The sequence below is a fragment of the Arachis hypogaea genome, chromosome 13 (genome assembly GCF_003086295.3).
Source record: "Arachis hypogaea cultivar Tifrunner chromosome 13, arahy.Tifrunner.gnm2.J5K5, whole genome shotgun sequence".
Classification (NCBI taxonomy): Eukaryota; Viridiplantae; Streptophyta; class Magnoliopsida; order Fabales; family Fabaceae; genus Arachis; species Arachis hypogaea.
This window is the reverse complement of record NC_092048.1, coordinates 38,104,593-38,114,259: the sequence shown is the minus strand read 5'-3', so window position 1 is coordinate 38,114,259 and position 9,667 is coordinate 38,104,593. Positions and strand designations below refer to the sequence as shown.

The 9,667-nt window shown below is 32.9% G+C and overlaps 1 protein-coding gene across 2 annotated transcripts; it reads left to right on the top strand.

The window, feature by feature from the left end:
* The first annotated feature begins 1,856 nt into the window (after positions 1 to 1,856).
* Positions 1,857 to 7,174, top strand: LOC112738136 (actin-related protein 4). Of its 2 annotated transcripts, none has more exons than XR_011869636.1 (20): positions 1,857 to 2,104; positions 2,206 to 2,297; positions 2,482 to 2,658; positions 2,755 to 2,828; positions 3,109 to 3,189; positions 3,304 to 3,364; positions 3,513 to 3,562; positions 3,807 to 3,861; positions 4,312 to 4,381; positions 4,495 to 4,548; positions 4,764 to 4,817; positions 4,890 to 4,950; positions 5,078 to 5,129; positions 5,290 to 5,356; positions 5,692 to 5,754; positions 5,872 to 5,934; positions 6,027 to 6,089; positions 6,414 to 6,478; positions 6,594 to 6,662; positions 6,865 to 7,174. XR_011869636.1 is itself a non-coding variant. In XM_025788446.3 (20 exons), exons 1-20 carry the CDS (start codon positions 2,092 to 2,094, stop codon positions 6,908 to 6,910), a joined length of 1,338 nt encoding a protein of 445 aa, XP_025644231.1. In that variant the 5' UTR covers positions 1,857 to 2,091; the 3' UTR covers positions 6,911 to 7,174. The 2 variants fall into 2 exon arrangements, 1 of the variants encoding a protein (XP_025644231.1); XM_025788446.3 differs by having other exon boundaries at positions 4,312 to 4,389.
* The last annotated feature ends 2,493 nt before the right edge of the window (positions 7,175 to 9,667 follow it).

The following is a 9,667-nucleotide window of genomic DNA, read 5'->3' as shown; positions in this document are numbered from 1 at the left end:
TTTTGTTTTTTGCTAAATAATTTGTTCAGGAATGATAACTTTAGAGTCAAAAAAAGTTTTATCTATTTTTTCTATGCTAGTATAACCATTGTAACAATGTATCAAGAGTCAGTTGTTAAAGAACCATGGCTTCAGCCCCTGGCTCTCTCAAACACTTTCTCAAGCAACAAAATCACACTCGTACCCATTTTTGACAAAGTAGAAAATAACCTTATAACATAGTGACATAGTGCTCTACTAATGTTCCAAAGCTTGAAAATAGAAGATCAAACAAATCGAATTTACTCAAGTTAAAATCCAACTCATTTAATAGATGAGTTTAAATTTATGTTCAAGGCAGGTTAACTTACAAATTTTTTAGTTCAACTTATTAAATTGTTAACGAGTCAATTTTAAATTAGTTTGTGAGTTGACTTGAATTACTTCCAACACCTATATAAATAACATAATTAATTAACTACTTTATCCCAACAAAAATTTTTGAAACCGAAAGAAATTTTAATTAAAGTATGTAAATTATTATACATTTTTTTTTATCATGGATTATTATACTTTTAAAATTTTTATATTTTTTTTTGTATAAAAAAGTTTAATTACTCTATTAGCTTTTATAGTTTCACTAAATTTATAATTAAGTCCTTACACTTTTTTTTAATGCGCCCCTAATTTTGTAATTAAGTCTTTGTTAGTATAAAAAATGTTAGAGAGTTAATAGAATATTTTTTTCACAAAATGAAAGTACCCCACAATTAAGAACTTAATTAAATCTTTGCTATATATTTATTTGAAAGGAATACTCCGTTAGTTTAATGTTTTTGACACGGAAATAACCTAATTACAAAATTAAAAACAGTATAGAGATTCAATATAAAAAAAAAAGTACAATTACAAATTTGGTAAAATTATAGAGACCAACAAAATAATTAAACATATAAAAAATTCTCTTGATTTTAAAAATAAAAATAGTCACCTAAATTAATTTTTCAATATTTTAAATCGAACATTTTAGTTTCTAATAAATTTTTATTCTCTAGAAGTCTTTAAAAATTATTTCCGTTTGACAGATTAACCTCGTTGTTTTTTAGGGAATTAATTTATTTTATGTTAATATTTTTGAGGAACTTAATTATCTTATAATAAAATTTATTTAAAATTTATTTGTTTAATATGCATATTGAAAATTTAATTAAAAGAGACGAAGGTTCAACAAAAGTTATTGTAGAAAACTCTTAATGAATAAAATTTTGTTAAGGACCAAAATATTCAGATCTAGAATTTCTTGGAATCAATTTGAATTTTTTTTTCTAAAAAAATATTAGGACCAATAACTTATTTATTAATATTAATCAATATTTTATACCAATATTTTTTTATACTATTAAAATTTAGTATTTTTTTTTAGTCTTATATAATGCACACCCACTCGCACACACTACTTATTAGTTATTACTACCACTGCTATAGTTTCTATATTTTTCATGGAGGACTTGAACCCGTGTACAGTTCCTTGTCAGGCAAGTAATGCTTTCGTTTATTAGTGTTTAGAGTTAGTAAGGATTAGTAAAAAATAATAAATTTTATTAGTTATGTAATATTAGGGTAACCACTCTACTTTTTCTTTTTGTTCTGTCACTCACTCTACACAATGCACTCGTAATTAGGGGAACCGCCCAAAAAGTATAGAGAGAACATGGGCTCATCCCGGGCACATTTTCATGAGAGCCCAAAACAAACTGCGATATAAAAATAAAATGGTTTAGTGACTTTTGTAATTATTTATAGTCTGTAATGGGAAGCCCAACATTGTATGCAATGGTAAATATATAAAATACAAAGGAGAAATCGAAAATCCCTCCGTCCCAAAAAAAAAAAAAAAATAGCAGAACCCCCCCGCTCCCGCTCCAATCCCAACAAAAATAAAAAGAAAAAAAAAAAAATACCGCCAGAGTTCAAAGAAGCCCTTCTTCTCTTCCATTGCACCTGAGTCCTGACCTGAGCTAGCTTCCTTCTTCGCTTCATTTCTCGTTCCTTGCGCTCTCACACTCAGACCTCCGAAAAGAACCCACATTTTCGTTTGCACAAACCCTAGAGATGTATGGCGGTGGTGAGTCTTCAATATCCTTTCTTTCTCACCTCTTTATTCTCCATTAATTCTCTGATTCTCGTTCCATTCGCAATTTTCATTTTTGTTGTTTTAACTCGCAGATGAAGTTTCAGCGATAGTGATTGACTTGGGGTCCCACACATGCAAAGCTGGTTATGCTGGTGAAGATGCTCCTAAGGCTGTTTTCCCCTCTGTAAGTCTCACCTCTCACCCTACTCAAAATTAAATCTGCTTTAATTTTCCAGCAGAATCAAAATGTACGTAGTGTTTACCTGCTCATGCCATTAGGATACTTCAATTTAACAAGTTAGCTTCTCATTGTGTGTTTTTGTAGCGTTTCTCTTCCATCGATGTTATTTTGGCATGTATTTGTGTAGGTTGTTGGTGCAATTGATCAAATGGACATTAATGGGCATGGCGATGGTGAGGAGAACTTGGGAGCTGCTGCAGAATTGCCAAACAATGCCAAAAATCTTGATTCTGACAAAACCAAGGGAAAATGCAAGCTTTATGTAGGATCCCAGTCCTTGGGGTATCGCAGAGACTACATGGAGGTAATGCTTTGAAACAGCTGTTAACTTATGCTATAATGTTATTCAGTTATGTCAAAATTAATCATTTCCATCATCTTTATCTGTTATGTCTATCAGGTGCTGTCACCACTGAAGAATGGAGTTGTTGCTGACTGGAATATTGTAGACAACATATGGGATCATGCTTTGAGGTTGTTGCTGATTACCTAATCTGTCTGTAGTCTGCAGTATGGTATTATTTCCCTTTTTCGGTAAATAGGATCATTATTTTCTGTTATTTTATGTTAAGTAGCTGACAGTTGTTATAAAATATTTCTGTTTATCCTAGGACATACTTTTTATCCGAAATGTCACTATGCTTGCCAATCCATGTATCATGATCGTGCTTTTCAATTCTTTTTAAATATTATTCTTTTATGAAATTTATCTGTTCTATGTCTTATATTACTATTACTATTAGCTGATTTTCAGGGATTGTCTATTGGTTGATCCTAAAGAGCGTCCAATGCTACTTTCTGAGCCATGTAATAATACTCAAGAGCAGAGAGAAAGGTATTCTGCAATTTTTTTCCCTCTTCTGGTTTTTGGCTTTTGGTAATACAGTTAGACATTTGGTTCCATTATCAAACTGTTCATTTCATCTTCATTTTTTTGTCAATTTGTCAGGACAGCAGAGCTGATGTTTGAAAAATACAAAGTACCTGCATTGTTTTTGGCCAAGAATGCTGTAAGTGATGTGTTCTTTCCTGCTCTGTGTAGGCTAGCAATATAAAATTAGTCTCAGAAGAAAAAAACTTTTTGTTCCCCCTGCATTGATGCCTTGACACCATGAATCTGTCAACAAATTAATGAACACATATATCTCTTAACACCAGGTCCTCACATCATTCGCATCAGGGCGCGCAACATCATTAGTAATTGATGGGTAAGGGTCTTTTGAGTTGGTGACTAATAACCTGGTTGTTTCTCAGTATTGATGTGCAATGTGAATGTCTTTGGTTGGAAGATGAATACAGTTATTTTTCTTCTCTCTCTCTCTCTCTCTCTCTCCCACCCCCGGGGTTTGGTTTTAATTTTTAGCACTTCAATCTTTGATCTAGCTTCTATTTCATTTGCAATGTGATATTGAGTTGCTGATTTCTACTTTTCTTTTTTATTTCAATACCCAGTGGTGGAGGATCAACAACAGTTGCACCAGTGCTTGATGGTTATGTTCTTCAAAAGGTATTGTTGCTAGCCTATCAAACAGAAATCATTTGTCAAGCTAATTGTTTATAAGAAAAAATGTGTAAGCTATTTAACTGGTTACGAAGCTTTTAGCCCATGTACCAAAAATCTGATTATGGAAAGAAAATATAGCTGTTAGATTGTATAATTTGTGATAATATAATTGACCATTTAGTTTAATGTAAGGCACTAATGCATGTTCTAGTTGATGATTCCAAGGTGTTAGAAATACAAGTTGCATCGATTCTAGCTATTTCAATATTAAAATGTTTTTTTCATCTGCCTTCATGTGTTTATCTTTCATTCTTTTCCCTTGAAAATATAATTTAGTATAATTTAGAACGATCGAAGGGATTTATTGTATTAGATACGTGTTTATGTTTGTACTTATTGTTTGTTTGGGTATCATGTGTCTGCTTATGTTTTTGTTTATGTTTGCAAGAATAGGCTGTGACAACTTCTCCCATTGGAGGAGAATTTCTGACAGATTGCTTGATGAAAAGTTTGGAAGGCAAAGGTATCACAGTGAGTAACAAAACATTAGCCTTATTTAATTTTTTCCATGGTCATCTAGAGCAAGGAGGGCATATATGTACTTACTCTTTTTTTTCCCTAAAAAATTTACTATAGATAAAACCGAGGTATGCATTCAAGAAAAAGGAAATACGGCCAGGAAATATTCAGGTACACTGTAATTTCATGGTACTTGGTAATAATGTGTTTTTCTACAGTATAATATATCACAAAGGTTGGCACTTGGCACTTCCACAATGCCAAAGCTTGAAACTCAAGGGAATTACGGGTGGAAATTACATGTCTACAGAATCACAAATCACTTCAATCAAATTCATGAGTTAAGAGTAATTCTTATTTACCCTTTATTTTTCTCTAAATGCCAGACTGTAAACCTTGATTTTCCTCATACAACTGAAAGCTACAAACTCTACTCCCAGGTTTGTAGTCGTTCCAACTATTCTTTTTCATATGCCTCGTGTCCTTTAGATGCTGATTGTTTATTGCGACAGAGAGTCATTGCTAGTGACATCAAGGAATGTGTCTGCCGAGCCCCGGATTCTCCATATGATGGTATGACTTCCAACTTATATAAATTCATATCATGTTTTGAATCCCATTTGCGAAGTTCTTTGTTTTCTTTATAATAGTTACCTAATGTATGTCATGCTGTTCATGGTTTTACTTTTTTATTTGGCAGAGAGTTCATATTCTAACATTCCAATGACCTCATATGAGCTTCCTGATGGCCAGTGAGTCTAACTTTACTCTTCCTAAAATAGGGATCATTCATTATGGTTCCAACTTTGAATTATCTGCTTCATACTAACATCCATTTGGGTTTGAAGCCTAATCTTCTTTGCTCTGGTTTATTTGCTGTATTTTATGACTTGAATTTCATGGATCACACAGGATAATTGAAATTGGATCCGACAGATTCAAGATTCCTGATATTCTTTTTAATCCATCGCTGGTTCAGGTGTGGCTTGTATATGCATCGATTTTTGCATTAGTTTGTCTTAAAGAATTTCTCACATGGCACACTTCTTTTAAAAATTTGTCAATGCATACTGGAGTTGGAAATATTTTAGTATTAGGAGGTTGAAGAGTAATATGATTTGTTGTCAGATTGAATTGCGGAACTATCACTTGGACAATTGTTGGACATTTTTTTTTAAATGTTACGACAAGTTTTTTTTTTTTTTTGGTTAAACATTCACTCTCAAAATCTAAATCAAGAACCTTCGGGGAAATGGCCTTTTGTTCCCTTCTGTGTTGCTTCTGCGTGCTTTACTACTACATTGTGTATCACAGACAATACCGGGCATGGAGAGCTTTGCTGAAATTGCTCATTCAGTTCGTGGTCTTCCAAAAATGGTATATATTGTGTTATTTTAATCTTTTTCCTTCATTTAGCATGTATTAACTATTAAGTACTCAGAGTTCAGAATTTTCTCTCGTGGTCATGATTTTGGTAGTTCTGAATATGTGCAGGTTATAGATAGTATTAATAAGTGTGATGTTGATATCCGAAGAGAACTCTTTGGTAGCATAATGGTAACTACAATATTAATTTGGTGTTCCACCATATTTGGGTTTGTACTTTAAAGTTTGGCCACAGCTGAAAGTTATTTTTGTTTACCTCCCAGCTTACTGGTGGCACAGCTTCAATGCAACAATTGAAGGAACGCATTGAGAAAGAGTTACTTGAGGTGATATTTACAGAGGATCACATTTCAATTTATCTACATAATGAGTTTTTTCCATAAGTTATAATATGATCTTTGACAAGATACTACAGTGCTGTTTGACTAAGACACATATTGACATTCTTTTTTCTGGTCGTAAAAGTTTTTATTTATAGAAAAAAATATTTTATGTTTTTACTATAATCAATTTTTTTTCTTGGGGGGTGAGAAGAGGAAGAGAGGGGGGGGGGGGGGAGCTGAACATTTCTGAAACTATATATTTCATTTTCTGGAACATGACATTTTTTATAGCATAAAAATTGACCTATCTATAATTTCTGTTTTTAGGAGTCCCCTCAAGCTGCTAGGGTAAAAGTATTCGCAAGTGGAAATGCAACTGAAAGAAGGTTCAGGTGTGATATATCTCTGTCCCTCTCCCTACAGTTTTCCCCTCATTCTTCATAAGTAATTTTTATTGTGATTCATATAAGACTGCCCATTAAATCAGGATGGTAACTCTATATGCAGTGTTTGGATAGGGGGAAGCATACTGGCGTCTCTAGGCTCCTTCCAGCAGATGTGGTTCTCCAAGTCTGAGTAAGTAGTAATTAAACTATCAATTGATTGCGACAGCTCAGTTATGCAATCGTTTTGCCCACTTCCATGAAATTCGAACCCCACATCTGAACTCTAGTTTAGATTGTTACATTCTAATATTTTTCTTGGCACTTATTTCCTTATTTCTCAATGACTTAAAGTAACTTCCTAAATTTGATCTTTTCCCCTGTTGATACAATAGGTATGAAGAACAAGGTGCTTCCTACATTCAAAGAAAGTGCCCATGAGTTTCCAAGAATGTCATACGGGCTTCTTTTGTTTCCATTGGTGACTGAAGCTGTGCTGGTAACAGTGCCCTTGGTCAAAATTTATTTAATATTTATGTCATTCTAATTTGTGCTGTTGCCTTTTTCAATGTTTTAAACTTATTATCTATTGTTAAGCTCCTATAACTTATTGTATTGTAGCATTTAATTATACATCACATTCACACTTATTCACATGACACCCTACATTAACCATGGTTAAATCAAGAGTAAACAAGTTATTTAGTCCCTTGTATCGAAACATCCAGCATAAGTTTGGCCTTTGAAAGATGGAAATGAGTTTAGTTCCCGAAAGATACAAGTAACAACTTTAGGCTTAAAATATGTGTATAATATGATAATATCAATTTAACATTCGAAAGACAAACATAACATCATTTTCATTATTTGAAAATACATGCGATATCAAAGAAACCAATGAAGGATAATCAGGTATTCAGGTTGATGCTGTACGCATATTTTAAAGTGATATATGTATCTTTTAAACAATAAAAACAAATACATAAAATCTTTCATGTCTTTTTTTATTTTGGGGACTGGAAATCTTTCATGTCTAAATTGAGAATAATAACGATAATAAAGAAAAGTTCAAAGTCAATATAGCATGCAAATAGTGATTTTTAAATTACTGAGTATACCTTAAATTATTCCTATAAACAATTATACAGAATGCTCAAGCATCAGAAGGCTTCATTAGAGTTAATATAGCATCTAGGATGACAAAACTCTTCGAAGTGCGGCGGGAATTCCTGCTGGAACCGCCTCAAATGGGGACGTTCCATTAGAGTTAATATAGCATCTTGGATGACAAAACTCTCTTACTCTCCGAAGTGTGGAAATTTCTGCGGGATTGCCTCAAATAGGGATTCGAAGACGGAGAATTTTTTCCGTGAAAATGGGGATAGGAGCCAAAATTTCTTCGAGGTAGAAGTGGAGATCCAAGCAGGGATTTCTGTCCCGTCTCCGCTAATCCCTGAATTATTAAATTTACTTAAATATCTTTATTATATATATAATTTAACCCTAATTTCAAAAGTGTTTTCCCTTCTCTTTATAACACTAACACTGCATCGTCCTAGTCATCCCAGAAAGTCAGAACTCGCAAATCCCAATCTCCCAGAGTTACAGCCATACCCCTCGCCACTTCTGCTCAGTGTTCATTGTGTCGTTACCCATCGTTGCCTCATTGTCTTTGATTGCGGTGTTATTTCTCTTTTTTACCGCTATGTGACTATATCCTTGTATGTTCTAATAATATATTTTGATTTATTTTTATTTTTTTTTAATTTTTTATTAGAAATTTCATATAAATGATCAATATAGGAAGTTGGAGAACGGGGCCCGCGGAAAATGGGGATCCGCAGAGAATGGGGATCTTCAGGAAATGAGGATGGGGTCAATATTCCTCACGATGGGGAATGAGGGCAGGGACGGTGAGCAAATCTAGGGGTGGGAACAGAGAGCGGGAAGGTATCCCCACCCCTGCCTTGCCCCATTGCCATCTCTAGGCCATCCAAATACAGTGAATTTTCAAACGTGAGAGAAGCAATTGATTGACTTTTTTAATAGCAAATTTTCAAAAAAGCGTATTTACTATTTTTAACTAACTAGAGTGAGGCCCATGCAATACGCAAAATGGTAAACTAATGATAGTATATAGTATATTTTAATAAGTATTATATTATTTAGAAATTAATTAAAATATATAAAAATTAATGTTAAATTTGATTGTATTTTTTATTTAAAATATTTTGTAGTACAAAAAAAATTTTGATATTGAGATTGTACATAGTTACATTTTTATTTGTTTTGGTTTTCACATTTATTTTATTTGACGAACTTAGTCTTCTTATGTGGTATTTGTCCTTTTTTCATTTTTGGTTGTTGTTGAGTTATTTCTTTCTTCTTCTTGTCATATATTCTTGTGAAAACGTATCTTTTGGAATTGTTGATTTGTAGACATTTTCTATTGTTATTTTTGTTCTATCTTTGTATGTATGAATGAGCGATACAAATGGTTGTTTTGAATAATTAACTTTTTCGTAGTATTACTTGTTTTATTTGTTGTAACAGGAGCTGAGTTTTAGTAATTTTTGTTGGGACAAATATTATTGTGAAGATCTTTTTTATTCAAATTTTTATTTTTTGTTATCATTAGATATATGATATTTGCATTACTAAATATGTAAATTAAAAATGAATTGTATATTTATTTGTTTATTCTTTAAAAAATATAATAATAATGATTTTAAAATATAATAATAAAAAATATAATTATAAAAGATTAACAAGAATAATGAAAAAAATGAAAAATAAGTTGTGTCCCTTGTTAGTGTCTCTGTGTCCTTCCTGTCAGGATGGACACAAAATACACTAATTCAGTATCTCTGGACACATTGTCTTTGTCCATGTCTCCTCTGTCAAACACGATTTTGTGTCTTTGTGTCCCTGTCTCGGTGTCCTATCTCTGTAAATAAATGCAGCCCAATATACTAAAAGCCTGCCTAACCCTTGCTAACTTAACCATTGGAGTCCCTTGCAGGTACCACCCCTTCCTTCACCAAGACGTCGGACAGCGGCACCTTAGCACCAGGAGATGTCGGACATAACCCCTAAAGGAGCTTGGACCTCACGTTTAGGTTGAAATCCATCCGTTTCATGTAACCCTTAGAACATTGGCACCGTTGCAGGGGACCTGGTAATAAATACCATATGATG